This window comes from Hyaena hyaena, unplaced genomic scaffold, assembly GCF_003009895.1.
Source record: "Hyaena hyaena isolate Hyena2069 unplaced genomic scaffold, ASM300989v1 scaffold_8, whole genome shotgun sequence".
Lineage (NCBI taxonomy): Eukaryota > Metazoa > Chordata > Mammalia > Carnivora > Hyaenidae > Hyaena > Hyaena hyaena.
In genome coordinates this window covers 854,939-877,458 of record NW_024080640.1, presented here as the reverse complement: position 1 = coordinate 877,458, position 22,520 = coordinate 854,939, and the positions used below count along the sequence as shown (strand labels likewise).

Sequence of the window (22,520 nt, the reverse complement as noted above, 5' to 3'; positions counted from 1 at the left end):
CAGGGTGGTTAGGCTTAAAAATTCCCACACTACTAGTGACTTGATAGATTAGAATAACTCTTTCCCTTAGGAGCTACTGTGCTTTCTCATTGTAAAATGTAATTAGCAGATGTAGAAAAAGTTTATTAATCTTATAGGGCATAATTATGGTTGTTTATATGTAAATTCTTTCATGTTCATGGATTGCTTGTCTTTCATTTTAAATAAACAGGTTAGAAGTCAAATGTCATTACCAATTTGATTAACGTCATTGCAGTTCTTTTTCAAACAAGGCATTACTTCCTTTTCTTTTACCATCTTGTTTTTTAAGTTTATTTATTTATTTTTGAGAGAGAGATAGAGAGAGTTTGTGAGAAAGGGAGGGCCAGAGAAGGAGAGAGAGAGAATCCTAAGTTGGCTCTGCATTGTCAGCCCAGAGCCCAATGCAGAGCTCAAACTTACAAACTGTGAGATCATGGCCTAAGCCAAAATAAAGAGTAGGGATGCTCAACTGACTGAATCACCCAGGCACCCCTACTTATTTTTCAAAAGAAATTCTAACTTAACTGGCTGATTTTAGGTTTGGAATTTCCAATAGGCAAACCAAAATGTCTTAGTATAGTTGTTCTGCCAAAAGTATTTGAAATTATCAATTTATTTAAAAAAAAAATAAGAAGAAACTGGAAATCTGCACAGTTGTATGTAAATTTATTTAAAGTGTATAATGATCAATGATGAATGATACCTGGCATGGATAGCACCTGCTTGCCCCTCATCCACTGCTTTCTCTCTTTTGCCTTCTGTTCACTGTCTTGGGAGAAAATTCTATCAAACAACATCAACAGGTTGCCCCTTGATTTTCAGTGAGTTTGGTCAAGGAGAGAGCCAGCAGGAGGTCAGGATGTAATTCTTTTGAGTCTCTTTCTGTGGAGTTATCAGGGACTGGCTGTGTCTCCCCAGGGAAGCCACTGTTTTTCTCCAGATGGCTTTCATTTCTGATTCCTTCTAGTTTCTCTAACACTCCTTTCTCTAGCTCAGAGGGCCCTGAAGGTAGCAACTGCTGCCTTCTGACTTTTACTGGATTATGACATTAATTGCCATTGCCTATATACTGCCCCTGCCTTGACAATAGTCCTTTTATGAACCCTCCTGGAGTTAGTCCAATTTGAGTGTGTCACTTTCCTGACTCATACAGTACTTTTGAAAAAGTGGGGAGATAAATGCACCAAATTACAATTAGTAGAATATCCAAATGGATTATCTGAAACCAGGAAATGACTTTGTAAGTGTAATAGATACATATGTTTTTCAGGTATACATATGTACAAAAATGTACTCTTTTTCTTTTGAAGAAAGTGTGCCACTTATGACTAGCTCTTCATATTTGCCCCTGAAATTTCAGATTCACATCAATAGCAAGCCATCTTTGGGTTATTTATCGAGGACTGAGAATGAGTTGACTTTGTCTCTCCTCTCTCCAGTTGGTTTTGTTACCAGTGCTGTACACTTGTGAGGAGGAAGGTTCTGATGTGGGGTACAGTCTGCATCCTGGACCATAATGGAATTAAACTTGTGACCTTAAACCTACCAGCAGCATGCTATACTCAGCTATGTTAATTAACCACAGGCCCCCTCAGTGTGGGTGTATAGATAGAGTCTGCTTACTCTGGAAGAGCTGATATTGGGGAGAAGGATAAAAATAGAGAACAGTGAAATTTCTCTCCTTGTCTTTCTCTTTCTCTCTTCTCTCTCCATGGCCTCCACAATTTTCTGTTTCAATAGGCTTCCTCTCCTTTTCTTTTGCTAAGCTACACTGTGTATGAAAACACAAAAGTTTGTGTCCTTCTTTGAACTGACTGTGAGAATTCAACTGAGAAGAAAGCCAGGAAATGAATTTCACATTTGGCACTAACTTATACAAATAGGAAGATTACTATTTGTCTACTCTATAGTCAGAATTGCGTTGAATGAGTCTTGGTTTGGGAGAGGAAGAGTGCTTTTTCATGTTTTGGGAAGCAAACAGAAGATGATCATCACTCTTTGCTATTATTCCATTCTTTGGCTCTACTTTTCTTTTCTCCTTTTACCCCTCCTTATTCATTTTTGTGAAACTGAGAGGAGCAAGGAAGTTCAGGACAGTGTGAGGAGGGGAGGGTCAATGCTAGACCTTGACTTCTAGCTTCAACTTCTTATTTTTATGTGATTTCTGATTATATACTCATGTTTTGTCACAAGGAGCTAGTGGGTTTAATACCAACAGAGTAGTCACATCTGAAATGAAAAAGTTAAATGGTTATAATCATTATACTTCCCTGGACTTGGTTCTGTAACAACAGTAAATCCATCCCAAGACCAGGTGGCAGGAAGCTATCATAATGATGGCTGCTTTTGCTAAGGCCAGCATTACTGAAGAAGTGCTCAGACAAGCACTGCCCCCTGAGGAAAGAGCATAGCTTCAAGCTGATCTTTCACTGGAGAAAACCAATGGTGCTATTGAACAACATGAGGAACCCACCCCACTAACCTTCTCCACTATTAAGTTCTATAATCAATGGCAAGGTTGTTTGTAGAGATAAACAAGAACAAAAACTTTTTTGGCAGGAATTGATGCTGAAGTGTGTGTGACTCAGGTCTTACATTGTCTTCTATCTATAAACCTGTTCTTAGATGTATATGAGTGTCTTATAGGAAGATTTAAATTTACCAGGATTCTGAGGGACTTCCTCTGAACAGTGCTTCAGGTGACTCATTGTTAGTCTTGTTAGGAGTGTCTTGGCCTTTTATGGATCTTTGACAAACCAGAAACAGAGATATTGATGCAGGGTTCATAGTATTTTGAACAGACAAGGCAAGTTTTATGCTAATCCACAGTATTTTGATATGTGAACAATGGGAAACCTCAAAAAGTCAGCTAGAGTGGAATTGTAAGCTTCTTGGATCATCAGTGAGTATTTATGGTGTCTAAAAGTTCCTCAGCCACTTTGCATCTCAGTGATAGCCCATTTTACCCTCTCAGTCATGTACAGTCAGACTCAGTGATGACAGCAGGGAGAGACATAGTCCATTTAAGGGAGATAGAAACATTCACAGCCCTGTCTAGAATATCCATCTTACAGATGAAATAAGCAAGAAGGGGCACACGATTTTAAAATCTCTGACTTTGGTCCTTGATTAGAAGTAAATTTTTATGCTTCTTTAATGACAGATTGAAGTGTTAGCCAAGATAGTTAGGAAATTTTCATGGCCATTTTCAGTATTTCAAAAAGCTTGGTGGCAGTAGTATGACTATGATGAGCCTGCACAGCCACAGCTTAAAGGACACTTAGTTGATTTGAACTGAAATTTTATCACCTCAGCTTTGTAACAACAGATATCTCATGTTGATCAGATGTTTTAGCAAATGAATAGATCTTTAAGTAATAAAGAAAATGGGAAATGGGTGAATTTTTACTTAAATAGTTTTATAGTAAAATCTTTCAAAATCACATTGCATGGAGAAATATAATAAAAAGGTCCTTGATTGATTGACGGATGGGTTGATTTTTTTCAATATATATTTATTGAGCTTCTACTGTGTGATAGAAGCTCATGTTACAGTTGTAAACAACACAAAAAAAGTCCCATAGAATCTACATTTTAGTAGAGGAAACAGTGTACAGAAATTAACACAAGTTGTGATAAGTGTAATGCAGGGCATAGGGAAGTGAGGTACTAATGAGGGTGGGGAGATCACCATAGAAATGGGGGGCCAAGGGAGGTCTCTTTGAACATGAGACATTGGAATTAAGGCTGAATGATGAGAAAAGCCTGGGAAAACTTGGGAAAAGCATATGGAGCAATAAGCAAGAAGTTTGGAGAGCAAAAAGGGCTTGGTTGGGTCAGGGAACAGAAAGGAAGCTACTGTGGCTGGATCAGGTAAGTGAGGGGAAAGATGTCAGATGCTAAATCTACAAGGATTCTGTAGCAAGAAGTTTAGGCTTTATTATAAGAGCAATGGGAAAAAAATTGAAGGACTCTAAGCAAGATTTTGATATTATATGATTTTTTTAAAGATCAGTTTCATTACTGGTGTAGAGTAGATTTAAGAGGGGCAAGAAAGTAAGCAGATAAAATAGTCATGTGTTTTTAAGAATCCAGATATTGTAATGGTTTGGACTCTGGTGTGGCTTTTAAAAAATATTTATTTTGAGAGTGGAAAGGAAGGGAGGTGGAGGTGGGGTGGAGGTGGAGGGAGGAGAGAGAGAATCCTAAGCAGACTCCCCACTTTACAGGGGCTCTATATGTGAGACCATGACTCGAGCCTAAATCAAGAGTTGGATGCTTGGATACTTAACTGACTGAGCCACCCAGGTACTCCAAGAGGTGTGACTTTTTGCTTTACCATCACTGAGGCATGATTCGAAATGGCTAATTGAACTTTAGAGGTCCTGTCCAAATTCTGGCCAAGAAGAAAGAAAGAAGTACATGAGAAAGACATGCCTTTTTCCTTCAAGACCATTTTTCAGAAGTTACCCTCACCACTGCTAATGATCATAGCAAAGAAGGTTGGGAAAATGTAGTCTTCTTAGTGGCCAAGTCCTAGGCAAAAATCTGGGGTTCTGTGTATAAGTAGAGAGCAGTCATGAGAAGACAAAAATCTCTGCTAACTTTCATTTAAAATATGTACTTTCTATATATATTTATTTTTATCAAAACATCCAAGAGGCTATAACTGAATTTCTTCCTCTTCCCCCTCCCCCTCCTCCTCATTTTTTGAGAGAGAGAGTACAGATGTGAGTGGAGGAAGGGCAGAGAGAGATGGAGACAGAGGATCTAAAGTGGGCTGTGTTGTGACAGCAGAGAGTCCAATGCAGGGCTTGAACTCACAAACCATGAAATCATGAATTGAGCTGAAATCAGATGCTTAACTGACTCAGCCACCCAGGTGCCCCAGGAATGTCTTCTTCTGTGGGCTCAAGTGAAAATGTAGTGGTAAAAGAAGAGTTTGGTTTTTTTCCCCAACCAAACCAATCTTGAGTTGTGTAATTAATTGCCCCAAATATCCTTTATTTGGGTAATGGAAATATGGCCTTAATTTAAGTGCATCATATTTTTATGAAAACTCAGTGCAAGGAGAATAAATGATAAAAAGAAAAATGATAGGTGTTTTCAAGTGATGCAATTTCCCGTGATAAGGCACTGAAAGAGAAAGGAAATAGTTATGTAAGGACAGTGGTAGAGAAGCTTGGAAAGGACCATGGATGGAGAAGGGCAGAGAGGTTAGGGCAGGGCTGAGGGTAAGTAAGCATGAGAGTGGATGTCTCTTCTACAGAAACCTGGAAGAGTGGGTGTATTAGTCAGACTTCTGGCACACTCAAGAGGTCTTGGAAGAAAGGTTAATAAAAGTACTATTTATAAGTTGCGGGCACAGTTAAAGGAATAACACTGAATAGGAAGTACTCAGGAACTAGCAACACTGGGAAGATCTGAAGGGGCAAGGGTAGGGAATGGTCACCAAAACTTTGCAAAAGCTTTAGCTGTAGATGAAGGCTTAGGCAGAGAAACACCAAGTTGGTGGGGGAGTTGGGGGAATCAGTACTCTCACTTCTGTCTCCTGCCCTCCCATCTCTATTGGTGTCTCCCAATGACCATATTCAGATGGAAGCCTGAGGTGAAGGAGCTCAAGTGAGATAGTCACAGAGCAGATTCCTAGGACATATAGCAGGAAGGAGAAGGAAAAAGAAGAATAGTCGATCCAATATTTTGGTGGTATGCAGGGTAGAAGGCTGTGGGGAAGAGTCTGCATCAAAATTCCACCACAGTTAATTAATTGTCTCCAAGCATTCATTAAGCATTTGCTTTGTCAGATACTAGGGATATCAAATAAATCAATAGAGAGTTTGTCCATGGGAGGCTTCTAAGCCAGCACACAGTCATTGTTCTATTGTCAGATGATGGAAGCTATGGGAGTGAGAAGCAGCAAAAGACAGCTCTGCCTGAGAGAATTAGCAAAAGCTTCCCAGGGAAGAGGTGACTTTTGAGCCTGATATTGAATTTGGGCAGAATGGGCGATAGAGGGACCCAGCATTGGCAGGGGTGCAGACACTGTCAGGGAATGACTGGGAAGAGAAGAGGTTGAGAGGGAGGATAGGACAGAATCTGATATCAGGGCTTGGTGATCCAGAAGAATTTGGGTAGTATGTTTTGAATGGGCAAGTGAGAGTTAACAGAGGCTCATGAAAGATGTACTTCTTCCAAAGAATGAGGTGATGCAGATTGCATCCTGTTTTCTTGGTACATTATCCTTATTTTGTTTCTCATTCATCTCTCTTCTTTCCCTCACCCACCACTTTTTTACTGTTGTTGTGTCTAGTCTAAGAAACGTCAGCTTGAAGGGATTAGTTAGGATAGATTTAGTGTAGGGAAGAGAAAAAGAAACATTCTAGGTTTTTAAAAAAGTTCCCACCTTCAGTTGCCAGTAGGGGGATAATTTGAGGATAATGTATAAAAATCAAAATCCTTAATGAGCCAATGCTTAGTGGTCAACCACAATAAAGTTAAAATGAGATGTGACTTCATGACAACTTGAAAAGCTGTCTTAGCATATGATCAGTATATCCTGATGTCTATTATTGTAGACTGCAACATAGCCAAAGTTGAGCAAATGGAAAATCAAACATGCACTTTTCCACACATTGATCTGCAAAGAGAAAATTCCTCAAGACTTTGGGGGAAAAGTCCTTTATCTAATTATTCAAACAACCATTTTCTCTCTGCATTTTTATTTTATATACCCTTTACACCTGTTTAATTAATCCTAAACATGATGCTGACTGCTAATTAAACAGCCCTGAAAGTGACTGACTGAAGGTAGTAATTTGAGATAATTAGTTTTGGTTTCAAACACTCAATTTTCACACTTTGTGCTCATTTTTAGAAAGGGGTGGCTCATTATTATGGGCTGGGTGGGGGTTGTGTAAGACATTTTCTGCTGGACTCTGAGTAGCTGAGGAAGTAGGAGGATTATTATATACCCAAATAGGACGAGGAAATGGTACAGTGCTATAGAACTTGCTATAGAATACTCCTCTATCTCCTCCTCCTCCCACACACACACAGACACACACATGCCACTCATACATGCACAGAATTCCTTCCAAAGTGAAAGTCAGGTTGCTGAATCTCTCATTAGAACATAGAAATGCACATGCTCCTGATCTTTGAGAAAGTTTTACTCAGTAAAAGATAGATCTCACTGAGTCATTCACTGTCTCTTTCCCAGGTTATTTAGAAGCCGTGAAAAGGGCCCAGATTTGGTGTGTGGTTTGAGATTTGAAGGGATGTCCTTGCTGAGTAGTCATATACTACTAAGGCACAAAGTCTAATCAAAGGAACAGTCTGCCAAGATAGGGCCAGTGTATCTAGCAGAGAAAGCAGAGGGGCAGGAGGAAGGCAGCTCAAACTGGTTTTAATGGTCCCACAATGTTAATAAGCAAGTTAACATGATCCCACCAGAACAGGATCAGGCAGAATTGGGAGTTAAATAGGCTAAATCATTGTTATAGTCAATATAGATAGATACAGGATACACAGAAGTTGGTTGCAGCACCCTGGAGAGCTCCAAGCACATTGTTCTAACTGCTCCCTGGGTATCTGAGGTTTTATATCTTGGAAAGTTTAGTTTCACTTTACTGGTCATCAATATGGAGTAGGACTCTCTAGACCTATGAAAGATTATTCAATGTTGAGGGCTTTACAAGGATGTTAAGAGAAGAGTGAAAACTTCCATGTGGACTGGGAATTATCTGGCCAGGGTGTGATGGGTCACAGATTCCAGACTATGCAACCCTATGTGGGAAGATGGAACTGTAGCCTTTTTTTGACAAATTAGCACTCACATTAATTGCAGGGTCTGATGGACAGCACAGTTCATTGTTTGTTGTACCAGTCAAACCTGGATCCTTAACCAAACAACCTGAATTAGGGCACCTTGGAGTCATTTTGACCTCTGAACTTTCATTCTACAGTGTGGCAGCTGAGGAGTGGTGAGATGTACTGTTGCATAGCTCATGCTCCCAAATTGCCCTTCTTTCACTCTTCATATTTTTGTCGGGTATTCACATGCACCCCCATTGCTTTTACTACCTCCTTCCCTATGCCCCCACCATTCTTTACCTCCAGTTCTGAATACTGTTCAACTCCATATCCTCAATATTATTGCCTATTTTTTAGTTGCTTTCATTCATATCCTAGGAGAAATCAAAGTAGCAAATAAAAAATTAAACTCATCATTTTTGTCTTCCAAATATCCTCTTCTGTGTAGCTTGGTAAACAACAAACATCATCTGCCCAGTTACCAAAGGCATGGAACTAAGAGTCATTCCACATTTCTCCTCATTACCTATACTTTTCCTTGTTTTTTAAAGATGCTTATAGGTTCTACACCCTCCCCTAGCCCCACCATTCTCCATCATTGCCTTAGTTCAGTTTTCATACTTTCTTTCTTACTTACATAGCTTCTAACTGGTTGTCCTGCATTTAGCATGGGTTTCCTTTAATTTATCTCTAATCACAGTGTAGATTGTGCTGGAAAGCATATTAAAATGCATATTTCTAAACCTCTAGACATAACAAGTCAGAATTTTCAGGAATGTGACTACCTAAGTATATACTGAAGTTTGAGGGCTGCCACTCTCTCCACTGCTGCCAGGTGAACTTTCTAAAACAAAAATCTGATCTGCCATTGCTTTAGTTACAGTCATTCTGTGCTTCTCCATGTCTTTGTGATAAAATCCACATTTTTTGTCATATCTGACTAGCCCTTTATCTGTCCAGCTTTGCAGTTTTATTTCCTGGTGTTCCTCCCTTGCTATCCTGCATTCCCACCACGCAAAAGGCTGCAATTCCTGGAATCTACTATGCCCTTTCTTGACTCTTTGCCTCCGGGCATGTGGTTCCTTGTGGCAAAAATGGCCTTCCCTGCCTTGTTTGCCAGATTTCTTGCAATATCTTTGCCTGAATGTTCTTCCACTGTTTCATTAGCATCCATGTTCTCTTCTATCCTAGCACTTTTCATTGGTAGAGTAAAAGTCCTCCCTTGGATATATGAGTAAATGTTATATTTTAAAAGTTTTTTAGGGGGGGATTCATGGCATGCAGTTAATTTCTTTCTCACTTTGAATTTATTTAAGATGAATGACATAGGATTCCTAGTTTTGAAAATCTGACAATTGACCCTGTATATGTCAGAAAACAGTCTCTTTTCCTAAAGAAATTACAGTATAGATTCCTGTTTTGTGATTTTGTTTGGGTGGGGAACTGGAAAGATCTTTCTATTAGAAAATACATAATTGGCTATTTTGTGATACTCCATGAATATATCAATAAATAGTGAATAAACCTGCAAAACTATATATTTAAAATAATTTTCCAAAAGCATAATCTCAAGACTGAAATGGTATCAAGTGTAAAAAAAATCTCCTATTAAATTCTCTGTTCATGGCCATGTAACCTTTATGTCCTAAAGCCAAAGACAATTTCAGAGGTGACCTTTCTGATGTGTGTATGTATTATACCTTCATTTTGGCCTCATTTCTGCACCAGAACTTATCATTTATGGTATAAAAAAGAAGCAACAAAAAGCACAAATGTTTTGCTTTGGCTTCAGAACCTGAAGCAAAACTAAATTTATTCTTGCTGTTCAGAAATGTGTTTTGAAAGAAAGTGAGCCTACAGACATTTATATAATACTTTCTAATTAAATTGGTGGTCACAAAACTGTATTTGGCTTCTAGCTGGTATGTCTAGGTTACTGGTATAGCTTTGGCTATTTAGCCTATTGTGTCTCTTATTTAGTCTCATCTTTTGACAAGGTTCCTCATGGATTGAAATGATCTGTCATTTGTTTTGCAGATACCTCAAATCAGCTATGCATCCACAGCCCCAGAGCTAAGTGATAACACCAGGTATGACTTCTTCTCTCGGGTAGTCCCACCTGACTCCTACCAAGCGCAAGCCATGGTGGACATTGTCACAGCACTGGGGTGGAATTATGTGTCAACACTGGCCTCTGAGGGCAACTACGGAGAGAGTGGTGTGGAGGCCTTCACTCAGATCTCAAGGGAGATTGGTAAGCGTATATTTATCAGATGATTGTATTTGGAGGTGACAGATTGCAGAAGTCTGAGCATCTTCAAGTGCTCTCTGATCTGTATGGAATAATTAGAGCTCCTACAGATGCATGGCCTGGGCTGTCCACTCGCAGGGGACGTTGGCTTTATTATAAATGATTTTGTTGTTCATGGTCTATCAAGGTGACACTTAGGTGCTAATTTAGGAAGTAGAGCTCCTGACTCAGGCAAACATTTTTTAAAGTTGTCTGTTTTGACGAGGGAGTTTGCTGGCACATTAGAGCCACTGTAAATTTGAATAAATGACATACTATTTGATTGTTCTAGATGGAAGTTTACATTAGCGAGTCATTAAATTAAAAAAAAAAAAGGCAGTGGAATTTAACATCTAACACTAGAGGGATTAAGACTGGTAATCATCTTAAAACAATACTGAAGTAGCCCCCAAGGCTATACTTCAGCAATATTCTTTTTGTCATATTCAACTTAGTGCATTTTTATTCTTACCTTATACTCTGTAGCTTACAGTGGAATGAAGAGCAGTATGTAAAACTTTAGTTAGAACATGGTGCTGAAGAGTTCTGTCCTGGGATTTTTTCAAGGTGCTTATCCAAATCTTTGTAGGTATTTAACTACATATATGTTCAGCCATGAGTTTGTAAATCCATCCCATTATGTGAAAAAAACAAAACAAAACAAAAACAACTTAGAGCACAAACCTTATTGCTGACTGGTCAACAATATAACTTTGTGGGTGAAAGGAGACATATTGTGACTTAAAAATCCTATTATTCTTATTGAGAATTACCAAATAAAATATACATATTTTTCTATGAGAGTAATAACAATATTTTGTGGAAAAATTAAAGTGCCTCTGGCTGTTTTTGAGTAACTGTTTTGAGAACTTGAAGGAAGAAATTATATTGATAATTCGTTATCTTTCTTGGAGACTTTATCTCAGGAAAAGACCATGGAGTGATTTGAGCTTATCTAGAATTAACAAGGACAGAGTCTAAAGTTATATTATTGGAATAAGATTTCTCTGGAAAGACATGAAGATGCCTGGGATCTGTTCTACGTATAATAGGGCATGAGAGTTTATTATACACAATAGAGTGTTTAACATTTGTCCCAGTGTTGTGCTATTGCAGAAAATGTAGAAAAGTGCTGTTGGACCGATTGGGTTAATTGATTTAATTGGAGAACTGTCCACACCTGTTGTTAGTGTCCATAATACCATAATCTTTGCTCTTTGAAATTTTAAATTATGTCGCTATTGCCATAAAAATGACTCAAACATTCAATTGAACTTTAAATGATGACAAATTATATTATCCTCTTGGATTAGAATCCCAAGTTTATCCTTAGAGGAAATGCCCACTGAAAACAACAGCTTCTGGAAGCAAGGTTAATGCGTTATTTAAGCAGCTGACATCAGTACGACCAGAGTGATAATTTTACAAGAGAAGGAAACTAATAGAGTACGTATTGGAATGATGTATTTTTTGCAGTGATCCTATACATTCCTCAACCACAGGTCACTTTTTCTGTACATGAAACAGATTGCTGTGAATAATTCAATACAGGACATAATTTGCCAGTTGTTGCAGAATCTGATAAAATGTATTGTTCTAAAAGTTAAGTGAGATCGCAGTTTTATTCTTTTGACTAAAAAAAGAAATACTTAGTTTTCACTTTTGGGGAGCTTTGCTATACTTTGGTAATACTGTCACATAAAAGGATTCAGATGGTGTGTTCATTATTCCTGTTTCTATCTTAGTCATTAGTATGGGAGAAAATAATTTTAGTGCCTTGTGTATGCTCCTGATTAGAGCAACACATTTCTTCTATGTTGATACTTTCAGTATTCTGTCTCTTGATTGGCTGTCCATTCTATTTCAGCGCTCACTTATCTGGGGAATGGAGGAGGGCTGGATTGTCAATTAATATGCAGAATACTGAAAAGGCCAAATTAGTACCACACTAGAGTATGCCATGGAATATATTAAATATCAAAATCATCCCTCATTTTAATGACAAAGATTTTTATCTAGAACAAAAATAGCAGAAAATTAAATATTTTACATGACAATGATATTAATGGGAATAGCAAATGGTAGCAACTTAACCCATTCTGAAATGATCTGATGACTCCAATGGAAATTCATTAGTTCTGTAACATTCGCTTCTTTTACTACAACATTGATGACATTTCTGTCACCACGTTAGTAGTGTGTTTTTAAAAATCTTAGTATCTTGACTGAGAAGGAGATGTATACATTCATTTGGTGGAGTGTCTGCATATTAATAAAATTATGTATTTTCCCAACTCATAAATTTTCCCTTACTCTACTGTTCTGAATTTCTCTCTTTAGAAACAATGATTGCTAAGAAATTTCAGTGTAAATTGAGGCTTCCAATGTTTCCAATCTGATTAATTCAGACAGATCATAATGGAATGATAGTGAAATGAAAATCTGTTTAGTGATAAATTGCTTATATGGTTTGATTAGACCATTTTTCCATTTAACAAATATGAGACTTGGGGGAAGTGTCTGTGAATTTTGGAGAATGAAGAAAACGAGTGAATGATGGTCATGAACACAGACATCTGTGATGGCTCATATCTAGCCAAGATCCTTCTAAGAAGAGTGTGACAGCAGTTACTTGATAAAATAAAGACAACTAGTCTGTTGATGTCCTAGCTGTTATAGTCTCAGCCCAAGGCATTCTTGACTGTAGGATTTTTTTTTTTTTGGGTGGGAGGAGGGCAAAAAACACTTGAGATCAGCACATAGTACAATTTGATTGGAACATAGTTTGTATCATGAAGTATGGGATACAAAATTGGAAAGCTTGACATGAATTGAGTATTTCACCTCATAGAGAGGTAATTTTATTCTTCATTTCCTAGACAATGAAGGAAACTGCTGAGGAGAGAGTAATCTATCAGAATGTGTATTTAAGATTGTGTTAATGAGAAGTGGAAGATGGAAAGTTGAGAGGACTGTGCAATATCAGTCTTGACTTGATATAGGGCAGTGATAAGAGAAATGGAAGAGATAACAGACTGGGAGACATTTGTGACATGGGATCTATGGAAGTTAGCAATTGATTGGAAATAGAGCTTTATGGTAAGAAAAAAATTAAAGTTGAACTTGAAATTCTGAACCTGGGCAATTGGAGAATGCAAATGCCACAAATAGAAAAGAATCAGTAAAATGGAGAAGTTGATTTGAAATAGGATAGGAATAAATACAATAAATTATAGGTACAATACATAACTTTTTGAAGAAAAATAGCAATGGACATTTGTCTAGAACTTAGGGAGGAACTGAGATGTAGACCCAAAGCTCATTCTCACAACATTTATCATTCAAAAACAAAAATTTTTAATCTTTATTTATTTTTTAGTGTGAGAGAGACAGAGTGTGACTAGGGGAGGAACAGAAAGAGAGGGAGACACAGAATCCAAAGCAGGCTCACGGCTCCCAAGCTGTCAGCACAGAGCCTGATGTGGGGATCGAACTCATGAGCCATGAGATCATGACCTGAGCCAGTCACTTAACTGAGTGAGCCACCCAGGCACCCCACTCACAACATTTATAATTGAGGTGGAAAAGGTCATTGCTGAGGTAGAACATGTAGAGTGAGGATTGAAGGGGGCTGAAGATAGACTCTTGGGGGAAGTTTTATATAAAGAGTTGGTAAAGATGCAGAGAAAATGGAACCCTTGTACATTATTGGTAGGACTATAAGTGCGGTTGTTATGGAAAATAATATGGAGGTTCTTCCAAAATTAAAAATAGAACTACTATATAATTCAAAAATCCTACTTCAGGATATATCTAGACAAAAAAAAGAAATCAGTATCTTTTTTTAAATATATTTTTAAATTTATTTCTGAGAGAGAGACAGAGAGAGAGACAGAGAGAGAGACAGAGACAGCATGAGCAGGGGAGGGTCAGAGAGAGGGAGACACAGAATCTGAAACAGACTCCAGGCTCTGAGCTGGGTCAGCACAGAGCCTGATGCAGGGCTTGAACCCACAAACCATGAGATCGTGACCTGAGCTGAAGTTGGACGCTTAACCAACTGAGCCACCCAGGTGTCCCAAGAAATCAGTATCTTAAATAGATAGCTACTCTCATACTCATTGTAGCACCAGTCATAATAACCAAGATAAGGAGACAACCTAAGTTGTCCATTGATGTATGAAGGAATAAAGAAAAAAAATACTATATATCAGGGGGGATATTATTGAGCCTTAAAAAAGAAAGCTTGCCTTTTGGGACAACATAGATAAACTTAGAGGACATGATGCTAAGTGAAATAGCCAAATACAGAAAGACAGGCAGTGCTTGATCTCACTTATATGTGGAATCTGAAAAAGTCAAATTCATAAAAGCAAAGAGTACAATAGTGTTCGCTATGGGGAGGAGAGTAGTAGAAATGGGGAAATGTTGGCCAAAGGGTACAACTTTCAGTTGTGTCAGATGAATACATTCTGGAGATGAAATGTATAGAATGGTAACTATAGTTAACAATACTGCTTTGTATGTTGCTAAGAGAGTTGATTTTAAGTGTTTTCATCACACACACACACGTGCACGTGCACACACACACACACAAATAGTAACCATATGAAGTGATGGGCATGTTAATTAGCTTGATTGTGGTAATTATTTCACAGTATATGCATTTTTCAAAATTTTCTTTTGTCAATTATATCTCAGTAAAGCTAGGAAAAATTGATATAAATGGAAAAAAAAGTATTGGAATAATGGCCTAGACTTAGCAAATCTAAGAGAATGGCTGAGTGTTCTCTTTTCTTCATAGATTTGTAGCTATTGGGGGGCTCTTTGTCTCCTTTGAAGAAGATTTCCAAGAAGGAGATGGTAGGGATTCTTGAGGAAAACTTCAAGGATACTGAGCAGATTTTCATAGGAGAATAAGGACTTTTGCAGTGGGCATAGCTGAACATGTATGGTACAGTGACACAGAATCAAGGAGTGTCCTTGAGAGGGGGGTGCATTAGTTCTTTAGGACTGCCATAACAAATTACCATGAACTAGATGACTTAAAACAACAGGAATGTATTATCTCACAGTTCTGGAGACCAGAAATCTGAAATCAAAATGTTAGCAGGGTCATGCTACTTCTGAAAACTGTAGGGGAGAATCCTTTCTTACCTCTTGTAGCTTCTGGTTTTTGCTAGTAATTCTTGGTGTTCATTGGCTCATAGAGGCATCACTCCAATATCTGCCTCCATCATCATATCACAATCTTCCCCTTTCTTGTTCCTGTCTCTATGTCTCATCTTCTTATAAGGATGCCCATCATATTGGATTAAAGGTCTACCCTACTCCAGTTTGACCTCATTTTAATTGCATTTATAATCACCCTATTTTCATTCTGAGCTCACTTTCCATTCCAGTTCACATTCTGAGGCATTTGGTTTAGGATTTCATCATATCTTGTTGGGAGACACAATTTAATACCCGTAACAGGGGGTCATAGTGTAGACAGGTATACTTAGGGAGATAAATTGCAGTGACAGGAACGGGAGGTAGACCAAGAGGTAGTTGGTTAGAAATGAGGATGTGAAGGGTGCTAAGTAGACAGAATTTGGTTAATGGAGTAGCCCTTAATAAAACCAGTTCAGAAGTTCCCTTTGGAATGTTATGTAGAATTTTACTCTCCCTATTCCATCTACTTGGATAGATGGAACAATCTAATGGATAATTCAGGATTCCAGAATGGGGTAGGTGGTAGGATCTAAGAGTGTGGCTTTCCTAGGCTTCTGAGTAGTGAAGAGTTTTCCAGTAGGATCACAGGGGGCACTCCCTGTACAGTGCCTGTACTGGCTGTTCAACCTCCTTGCTGTGTAATTCCAAGGTACTGTCCTTTTGGTGACACCTAGAAAATTATGGACATCGAGGGGGTCCTTTTAGGCCTAATTGATTTTTATTTTCCCCTTTTGGCTCTTTGACCTGAGGAAAGGGAATAACTCATCTGCTGCTGGTTGTTAAGACTTATCCATCCCCCATGTTACACAACCTGAGCTGTTAAGACCACTGTCCTCAATTTTTGTCTTATTTTAATTATTTGATTTGACATTTTCTTTGATATTGTAACAAAGACTTTCAGAATATGTGCTTACATTTTTCTGTCATAAACTCTGGGAGTTGCAGCTTGTGACTCCATAAATGACTTCCTTGAGTCTTTAGACAGGCTTTCACTTGTCTTATTATATTATTTTAAAAAAAGAAGACAGGATAATAAATGTTAATGCTACCACTATCATTATAAGGGGCCAGAAAGCTAAAGCTTTATCTTTGAAGATAAAAGGAATTTGTGAAAGCATTATATCTTTTCACTGTGGATTTGTACAGTATGGCAACACCCCTCCTTTAATCAGTCATGTTTATGAATGGCTTATTGAAGGTGACAGGCTTGTGAGTCGTCATCACACACATTACAAGGGGCAGAATAGACCTGATTCTGTCAAATCTCTTACCAGACGTGACTTTTTTTTTTTTTTTTCTAATTTGCGAATGCTGGAAGCTTCCGACTACTGTCTGACATATGTTTGGAATCTTAAGATGTCAGAATTGGAAGGGATTGCAGAGGTCGTTGGACTGGCACAATCTGAAATGTTAATGCAATAAACCAATTTAATTCTTTTTTTTTGTATATAAAATGACTGACACTTGCCAATAGTGATTTATTTCTTGGCAGAGGTCAAGCAATAAATTCAGGGAGACTTCATTCCTAGTATACAATTAAAAAGTGCTGATCATATTTTTAAACTCAGTAGTGTTTTAAAAGAAAGCATTTTTTCCCTCTTGGATTATAAACAAGAACCAAGTTTCTATTAGCTTAAATGGATTCACTTCAAGATTAAAACAAAGTATTTTCAATGACAGAAAGAAAGGAATACATAAAGAGCAGCTTTTTTTTCCTCAGATGTTCATTGCTTTGGAAAAATGACTTCCAGCAGGCAAAAATCAATTTGACAAAAGTATTAATGTTGTAAAATACTATGAATGAAAGGAAACATTTAAATTCAATTGAAAATTTTACTTTATATTCCCACAGCTGAGTTCCATTGATAACACCACATTTCAAGTTGCAAATCATATTTAATTAATATTAACACCAGGTAATTGGCAAGAATAACTTCAAAGGAGGGCTGAGGAAATTATAAATTGGAACTGCAGGTGCAGTGATCCTGAAGAAGCATTATAGGGATCCAGAGAAAGTGTATATGATTTTAACAATTACTGCAGAACCTGATCAAATAGAGCATCATTTCAAAGCTGTTCTTCACCCTGGCCTTTCTTAGTATTTAGGGCTTAGGAACTGCTAAGTAGCAGCAGCTGTTATTAATGTGAAATAGCAAACAACATTCAATAAGTGCTTTCAAACCTCTGGTTCTGATGCTGTAGTTGAGTGTTTAGTAAACACTGGCAGTTTTATGCAGCGTAACCCACCTTGGAGTTAAAGAGCTTGTTTAAATCTCTCTTCCTCAATTATGAGACTTTATTTGAGGATTAATTTTCTTTTCTGAAAAATGGGTACCCTCTTCTCAGCGGTAATCAAATGATATAATACTCGTGAATGTTATTCATAAACTCTAACGTTATTTGATATCAGGTGTTACTAGTGAAAGGAAGGGGGATTATATGAATTTTTTCCCAATGTGTGGCAAACCTATACATTATGAGGGTGGTAGATATATTGCCTGGTGTGTAGGCTAAATAGCCAGAGAGGGCTTGGCTTGATTCATTAATTACCTTTAAGGTTATTCATATGCTTCCTGAAAGATCAGGAAGATCAGAAAGGGGTGCCTGGCTGGCTTAGTTAGTAGAACATGTTGATTCTTAATCACAGGGTCGTAAACTCAAGCCCTGCATGAGTGTGGAACCTACTTAAAAAAAAAAAAAGGAAAAAGAAAGGAGGATTTTGTGTAGCTCCCGACAGCTTTTCCTCTCTGTTCTCTTTGTTAGTTCTCCACAGCCACCATGGCAAGTCTTCTATCCTGAGTCTTATTCTTACTACACCTGTCTCAGTATTAATTATTGTGTCACCTGGCAGTTGTCTTTGCTTGGGTCTGGTTGTTTAGTTGCCACTTAGAAGGGTTGAGATATCAGGACAAATTTGGAATATGTTGCCTCATCCTCAGTGATTTGCTTCTGTGGGTCCCTGTGGCACCACTTGGCGCTCTGACCATAATGCTGATTTCTCTGTATGGCAGAGAAAGACTGCCAAATTGTGCTTTTCTCAGGGGAAGGACTGCCCTCCCCTCCATATCCAGCAGAGGGCCTAGCACATAACAGATGCTTCAGGAATTCCTATTGAGTGGCCATTGTTATCAGATTCATTGTTGTGTTGGTTTTATGAGCATAGAGGTCAGGCTTGCTCAGGGTCTGGGAACTGAGAGGCAGAGATGTTTCCAATAATGGCTTATACATTTTCTTTGCTACTGTGTAACCTATATGGGAATATTTAAGGGGCTTGCATACTGTTAAGCCACTTAGAATTTAATTTTTTTCTCATTGGCAACTACCAAAGCCTATAATTTGTAGGTACAGACTACCTCTAATTCCTCAGGTCAGACAGTGCTAGGGAGTGATTAAATGCTTCTCTCAAGCTCGGTTTGAGTTCCACATTTTTCACATTTTAGCTGTGAGACCTTGGGTAATATATTCCTGTTGTGCCCCAATTTCTTCATCTGTGGAATGGGTTTAACAACCGTACAAGATGTGAATGAGATCATAACAATGTGTGGCATATGGTAAATGCTCAATAACTGTTAGCTCGTATTGTGTTAGGAACTCATTCTTAACAGTAGGTGACCTAGGAGTGGTCTTATTCCCCTTAGCCTATGTCGTTTTGCTCAATGAGCAAATAAGAAGGCACAGTGAGGTCCAAATAAGTGTTCAATTAAAGGCAGCCAGTACTCCTTATTCTTGAATCTTGCTTTCTACCTCCTGGCAGTGACCAATCTTAATATTATTTTTTGATCTAATATGTCACTTAGAACAGTGGTGGCACATAGTTGAATGCATGAATTAATTAAATATCAGTCAGCATTGGAACACTGCTCATTTCTCTTCCTTTTTCAACCTAAATATTAGTCTATTCAGCCTGCATTTATTGTGCACATACCCTATATCAGGTCACACTTGTGCCAGGCTTTCAGGATACAGAGATGAATCATGGCTTCTGCTTCCTAGCTGGGCACTGTGTAGCAGAGGACTCATAGAAGCAAACAAACAATTACAAATGAATGTGATCATTGCCTTCACAGAGATATCACTTATAGGCATTGTCCAAGAACACAGCACCCAAAAGAGGACATCCTGGAATTCATGTAACAAAAAGACCTGCTGTAACACAGTGGAGGGTGGCAGTCTGTGGACGCCAAGTACACCATGTGATGTGAAGTGAAATGAAGTTAGATAACTTCAACAGTTTCTCAAGAAAGAGGCAGCACAAAAAATTGAATGTAGACTATGATACCAACTTTAATGAATATTGTATGTATTTGTGAAATGTTTAATATGTATAAAATGCATGTAGTTTTTTTTTAAAATGCATGTAGTTTTTGAAAATTTTTATTTCTTGATCTACTGATAATTACTCAGACGTATCCACTTACAGTGTATGACTTCCCTTCTCCTGTTAGCTCTTCTTCCTGATCTCTCCTACCCAGCAGCACCTATGCCTTTGGTAGCAGTTTGATTTTTGTTCAGTTTCTGAGTCTAAACTGAAGAGCCAGTAGTTTGTCCTCAGCCTCAGCCTACAAGTATCCAGGTTTTGTAATGTTTTGGCCATGATCAAACCCTGGTGGTGGTCCTGTGGTGAGCCCTGAGCCTGTCTCTGGGTCACTGCAAACTTATAGTGTTGTCCTATCCTTGATTCATACTCTGGATCCCTGGGACAAGGGCTCTGCCCTAGACTCTGGACTCTGAGGTTTGGGTCATGACACACTGCCAACTCTGTGACAACTCTTTCATCTGACTGGGTAGAGGGGTTCACTCCTGCCTGTATTCTCGCACAGCTGCTGCTGCTGAGGTCTGACTCCGCATAAAGCCACCGAGCACAGCCCTGCCTATGGAGTGGGCCCCTGCTACCCTCTCTAGCTTGTTACTTTTACATTTTCTCACATCCTGTTAATGTCTCATCCCTAGAATAAGAGAGATTAGCTTCAGATGATAGCTTACGGTTCTTTTTCAGAGATTCCCAAGCAAATGCTTGAAAAGGGCCAGGATCTGCCATATCAACAGTGTGGTCCCTGTTTTGAGTTATTTTTTCCTGCTACCTAACTCTCATCACCAACTATATTAGTTTCTGGGGCTACTGTAACAAAGTATAACAGACTGGGTGGCTTAAACAACATCAATATATTGCCTCCTGGTCTGGAGGCTAGAAGTCCTAGATCAGGGTATCTGCAGGGGTGGTTCCTTTGGAGCATGGTAAAGGAATATTCCTTCCATCTCTCTCCCCTACCTTCTGGTGGTTTGCTAGCAATCTTTACTGTTCCTTAGCATGTAGACATATCACTCTGACCTTTGCCTTCATCTTCATATGGCATTCACTCGTGTGTGTGTGTGTGTGTGTGTGTGTGTCCAAATTTCCTTTATATAAGGACACCAGTTGTATAGGATTAGGCGGCCCACCCTAATCCAATATGACTTCATGTTGGATGACCTCATATGATTATGATCTCATCTTAACCACATTTGCAATGACCCTTATTTAATTACACCTGCAATGAAAATAAATGAAAATTGGGAGACACAATTCAATCTATAACCCCAATGATGGCTGCTGAATTTATGGAGTTCTTTCTGAATTGAGCCCACATTTGTTCTGGTCCTTTGGATGGATATTGGGCTTTGAACTACTCAGTTTCTCCTGAAGCATCAGCTTCCATAACCAGGTTAGCTAGCCTTGTTTCCCCTTGTCCTGGCCAGCTGGTCTCTGCATGCCTCAAAACTGAAATGTCCAAGTCATGGCAAGAGTGTGTTTCTCCTCCTTTGCCTAGCCGTAACAAAATCACATTCTTTTATTTCCTTTTCCAAGGTCATTTTCTCATTAAAGTCATTCTGCTTGGAAACTCCAGCACTAGATGGGAGCTTTAAGATGCAATTTGCACTGTACTGTGTCGATAGAAGAACATAATATAAAAACACCCTTCTATGGAAATGAAACAATATCAGAATCCATTTATATCATTTTTGAAGGCCTGAAAGAGTTAGCCTGAGAATTAGAGGAGTGTGTATTCCCAGTTTACTTTATAACTTATCAACTAAGCAATAATTATGGTTTCCTTGAAAATAAATGGCTCAAGAATAGTACAATCAGAAGGCTATGAAATGAATAGTTTATTGAAATAGGTGCCAATTATTTCAGGGTTGTGTCCCTTGGCAAAACTGTGCTGCACAGTCTTTGTTCTCTAACATCTGCATGTTTGACAGATACTGGGCTGCTTTCTTTGCTTCTTTCAATGTTACCTGACCAGAGCCATTTCATGACTCACTGGGGGCCCCACAAGGGGAAGGCAGGGGAAAGGAGAGAAAGTAAAACTCAAGTCAGCACATTCTGTTTCTTGTTAACAGCTCTGGGAAGAGGCTTGGTCAGGAAAAGAATTTTAAGTAATGATTTAAACATATCTTCTGGCATTGTGGCAATGAGAAAGAGAGAGAGAGAGAGAGAAAGCCTCTTGTAGCAGTTCAGATACACTTCCAAGGCTGTGGTACTCAGGGCCGTGTGACTCTGGGGCCACATTTGCATCATGTATCATGGCTGGCATGTGCATAATGGACTATTAAGGGAAAGTGGGATGTACAGAGTACACTGCCAGCCTTTTGTGTTTGATACTGTGAAGGGCAACCACTGTGTTCCCTTTCAAAATGGTGCGTGATGCTATTGCCAGAAGGAATCCTACATTAGCTGGAACTATTTATGTGAGTTGATGTGACAATTTACTCAATACATATTTGGGCACCTTCTATGTATGTGGGCCCTAGGAGGTTAGGGATATGGCACTGGACCAGTCAGACCTGGTTTCTGCCTTTGTAGGATTTCTGGCCAAGCTTACTATCTTTACATTTCTCATGTCTTTTCAGTCTCCTATCTCTAGGCTCTGGGAACTCAGCCTAAGCTTAAAACAATGTGAGATGTCCATGAAAATGCTGAGAGGGAGCCTGGGTCTGTTGTATCAGTAACTAGACATCTTCAGTGTTCTGTAGGTTTCCATAGCATGCTGGGAGGGAAGGGATATGTGTTTGGAGGAAAAAACACACAAGTGTATGTTTGCGTGTGTAGGAAGAGGGATAGACCTGGAAGGAGACAGGCCCATTCACTGGAGACAGATGTTCGGGAGTAACACTGAATGCAGGTACGGTGAATGCCATTCAG

The 22,520-nt window shown here is 38.7% G+C and overlaps 1 protein-coding gene across 2 annotated transcripts in view; it reads left to right on the top strand.

Moving 5' to 3' along the window:
- GRM8 (glutamate metabotropic receptor 8) overlaps positions 1-22,520 on the top strand; it is a 747,950-nt gene that overhangs the window by 126,584 nt on the left and 598,846 nt on the right. For both annotated transcript variants that reach the window (XM_039243493.1, XM_039243502.1), the window contains exon 2: positions 9,871-10,087. In XM_039243493.1, the coding sequence (XP_039099424.1) occupies positions 9,871-10,087 (217 nt within the window). The remainder of the gene's footprint in view (positions 1-9,870; positions 10,088-22,520) is intronic.